The sequence below is a fragment of the Bison bison genome, unplaced genomic scaffold, assembly GCF_000754665.1.
Source record: "Bison bison bison isolate TAMUID 2011002044 unplaced genomic scaffold, Bison_UMD1.0 scf7180017864230, whole genome shotgun sequence".
Classification (NCBI taxonomy): domain Eukaryota; kingdom Metazoa; phylum Chordata; class Mammalia; order Artiodactyla; family Bovidae; genus Bison; species Bison bison.
Genome location: NW_011494802.1, coordinates 838766 through 842625, shown reverse-complemented (window position 1 = coordinate 842625; position 3860 = coordinate 838766). Strand labels below are relative to the sequence as shown.

The following is a 3860-nucleotide window of genomic DNA, read 5'->3' as shown; positions in this document are numbered from 1 at the left end:
CTTTGTGGAGGGCAGGGAGGTGGCCCTGTGGGGGAATCTGAAGGAGAAGATGTCGGGGGTGAAGGGGCCCTTACCTCCTCCAGGAAGCCCGTCCAGGTTCCTTCCAGTTTATGGTTAGAGACTATGCCTCAGCCCACTTCTGGTCAATAAATGTGCTCTGAGCATTTACTGCAAATGGGCTGGGTCAGCCAGGGCAGCTCAGAGGGATCCAGATTTCCCGTTTTGTAGGCTTACCTGCCACTCACTAAAGGCCTCTCTCCGTGGCAGGTGTTCGTTGTTCCTCACGTATCTCTTGTGATGGGGAGCTTACCGCCTATTGAGGCCATGCAGTCCATGTTTAGACAGCTCTGATTGCTAGAGGCATTCTTGGCATTCCATCAAAATTTGTCTCCATGGATTTTTGCCCACTGATCTTTGTTTTGTCCTAGAAGTTATATCCAGTAGTCTACTCCTGTCCTTTTATAAAAAAAAATTAATAGACTTTATTTTTCAGAGTAGTTGTAGGCTTACAGGAAAATTGAGGAAAGTAAATTGAGTCCTCCTCTTTCCCCACGCAGTTTCCCCTATTACTTACATTTTATGTTAGTGTGGTACATTTGCTGCATCCCTGTCCAGTCTTTCAGATGCCTCTCAGCCTTGCCAAAGCTGAACAACCTCCACATCTAGACTTCTCTTCCTCTGCTGTCTCCTCTGGTCATACTTCTGGTCATCATGCCTCTGAAACAAGTGATCCCAGGTGGTCTGACCTGGGTGGCAGGCAGTGTTTGTGCAGCCTGAGATCAAGGTACCTCTTTCAGCTGCTGCCTCACCTGAGGCTTGTGGTAGACTAAGACCTCTGGATCGTTTTTCTTTACTTCCTTTTTTTGCTTCAAAACAATTAGATACATTTGCTTTTTTATTATAAAAATGATAGGATCACATATAAAAGCTTTGGAAAATAGAGGAACATATCCCCTGTAACACAACTGCTTAGCTTTTTGGTTATATGTCCTAGTCTTTATCCACAGTAACTGATGTGTTTATCTAGTTGTAACCAAGGACCACACACATCTTCATGCTCTGAGCATGGTTCATGTGAACAGCTGCCAATTCCTATCTTGTATTTTTGCAGTGCACTTTTTAACCTGAATGGAAGAATTTATGTTCATCTTTGAGGCATTGCCTAACATTGGTTTGAACTGTGGGTCTTTACTACTTTGTGTAATTCACACACTTCTAAACCTCTTAGTCATTATTTTCAGCACTGAACAAGACTGGGCTGAGAGCAGAGCCCTTTCAGGCCTTTGGCAACTGTCTTGGGTTGGCATTGATCTAATTATTTATCTACTGTTCCCTGAGCCAAGAATCATTTATCATTTTAACTTTACTATTCCTCAGCTCTGGGGCAGGGACCATTTTCCTATTATCTGATACCTGGTTTGTGACTTGAGGTGGTATTTTGTGGGACATGGCTCAGAACTTTCTAGTGATCCTGCTGGTTAGGACAGAGCTGATTCTTCAACCCTAAGACATTCCTTATTTTCATACTCAAATTTTCTCTGATGGTGTTCTGGCTAAGACTGTACATATTTTGTGTTTGCTTATTGCCATGCCTTTAGGCAATGACAGTGAAGCCTCGATTTGACCTTGAAACTGTAGAGCCTGTGTCAGAGCCCAGCCTCACGCATTCTCTTCCTCTGTTTCTGGAAAGGAGAGGCCTGCCTCCCCTACTGTCTTGCCCTGTCACTGTCTGCATTCTTGTTTATTTTCTCTAAAGGGCATCTGCTTACATTCTATCATCTGCATGCCATGACACAGCTACATACCTCAGAGCACCTGTTCTATTTATTCTGAGAGGTATATTGGTACACCTACTCTGATCTTTCCCTCCAAGCATTTTGATGTTTTCCCTTGCATCAAGAACTGGACATTTGGAACAGAGAACTGCATACCTAGAGGACATTTTCTGGTTCCCACCAGAATGGCTTTTGCTGAATAAAACTTTGGTGTCTTCTGGGCTTGCGTTGAGGGAAGTTAGGAGCAAGTTGCATGAAGTTCACTCTTGCAGCTAAGCATTGGAGACGGGGCAGCACACAGTGCTTCTTTGATATGAATTTAACTAAGAACCATCCCTCTGGGTGCAGTGCTTCTCCCAAGACCCTGATTAACTTATTGCGTGGACTCACATTTCTAGTGATCCTGCTGGTTAGGACAGAGCTGATTCTTCAACCCCAAGACATTCCTTATTTTCATACTCAAATGTTCATCTTTGAGGCATTGCCTAACATTGGTTTGAACTGTGGGTCTTTACTACTTAGTATAATTCACACACTTCTAAACCTCTTAGTCATTATTTTCAGCACTGAACAAGACTGGGCTGAGAGCAGTGATGAACTCACATTTCCTTGCTTTGGTTGCTTAAAAGTCAGCGTCAAATATATGGCTCATATCTAGGTACAGACTTTCTTTTCTTATCCTGATGTATAAATTTCCCTCATGCATTTATTCTGGCCTGTTATTTGTATTTAATAAGCTGCCCCAAATCCTTCTTGAATGAGGTGAGCTTATGAGATCCTGTTACCTTTATTCTTGTAGACAACCCTTTTCATTTAGTCCTGTGGATATCCAGTTTCTTTCAATCCCAGCCAGGTTGCTACATTTAGTCCTACAGGTGTTCTCTTACCACTAGTACCTAGAATCATTTCACCTGAGGAATCGTGTGTATCTTTACACACTTCCTGCTTTCAGGTTTATGTGAAGATGTGATGATGATTTATGAGCTGCACAATTGCAGAGCTTTTTTACAGCTAGTTTCTACATCTAGCAACAGTGCTCTTCTTCTCCCCCCACCTCCCAAAAAAAGCTAGGTAGGACTGAAAAAGTGGGTGCTGTCTCTTGCCTAGGCAGAATTTAAACAATTCTGCCCAAAGAAAGGGTTTAGAAGTGGCCTTGGCTTCTCATCAGTCTTTGAAAGATCTCTGCTATGGAAGATCTGGTGATGGTGTTTCCCCATTTTTTGGTTGTTAGAGTGAAGGGGGTGGGTGTGCTTCCTGTGGGAGCACCTACAGGACCAGGGGTGTTAGGTGAGGGCCTGGAGGAGTTTCTAGGGAAGGGTTAAGAGGTGGAGGAATCTGGGGGTGGTGGTGGGAAGACCTGGAGGATGTGGCAGCCTCATGTTTGTATCTGCCTGCCCAGAGCTCCCTGCGCCAGGAAAATGTGACAGTGTTTGGATGCCTGACTCATGAGGTGCCCTTGAGCCTGGGGGATGCCGCAGTGACCTGTTCCAAAGGTAGGGTGAGGAACTGGGGAAGAAGAGGGGCTGGAAGACCAGGGCAGGGGTAGGGTATGGAGGAAAGATGGGCTAGGGCGTCTGGGAACTGAGGGCAGGCGGGTGAGGGTTCTTTAGGTCCTGACCCCACACTGGCTTCTCCCTTCTCCCCTCAGAGTCCCTGGCCGGCTTCCTGCTCACGGTCAGTGCCGCCTCCAGAGTGGCCAGGCTGAGAATCCCGTTTCCGCAGACGGGGACCTGGTTCCTTACCTTGCGCTCCCTGTGTGGGGTGGGGCCTCGGTGAGCAGGGCGGGGCCTCGGTGGTGGGGCCCGGAAGGATGCGCCTGAGCGCCAGGTGACGGCGAGTTTGTGCGCAGGTTCGTGCGATGCCGAAACGCGACCGCGGAGGTGCGGCTGCGAACTTTCCTGTCCCCGTGTGTAGATGACTGCGGGCCCTATGGCCAGTGCAAGCTGCTGCGCACGCACAACTACCTGTACGCGGCCTGCGAGTGCAAGGCCGGTGAGCAGGCTGGGCTGGTGAGGGAGCCCGCCTGGGGCGGGAGGGAGGGAGATGGTAACCTATGTAGCAGGGTTTGGAGAGGGGGGTGCGGTG

The 3860-nt window shown here is 47.5% G+C and overlaps 1 protein-coding gene across 1 annotated transcript in view; it reads left to right on the top strand.

Moving 5' to 3' along the window:
• TMEM8B (transmembrane protein 8B) overlaps positions 1–3860 on the top strand; it is a 24439-nt gene that overhangs the window by 13723 nt on the left and 6856 nt on the right. Inside the window, exons 7-9 of the mRNA XM_010846065.1 lie at positions 3149–3268; positions 3424–3547; positions 3625–3767. Coding sequence (XP_010844367.1) covers positions 3149–3268; positions 3424–3547; positions 3625–3767 — 387 coding nt within the window. The remainder of the gene's footprint in view (positions 1–3148; positions 3269–3423; positions 3548–3624; positions 3768–3860) is intronic.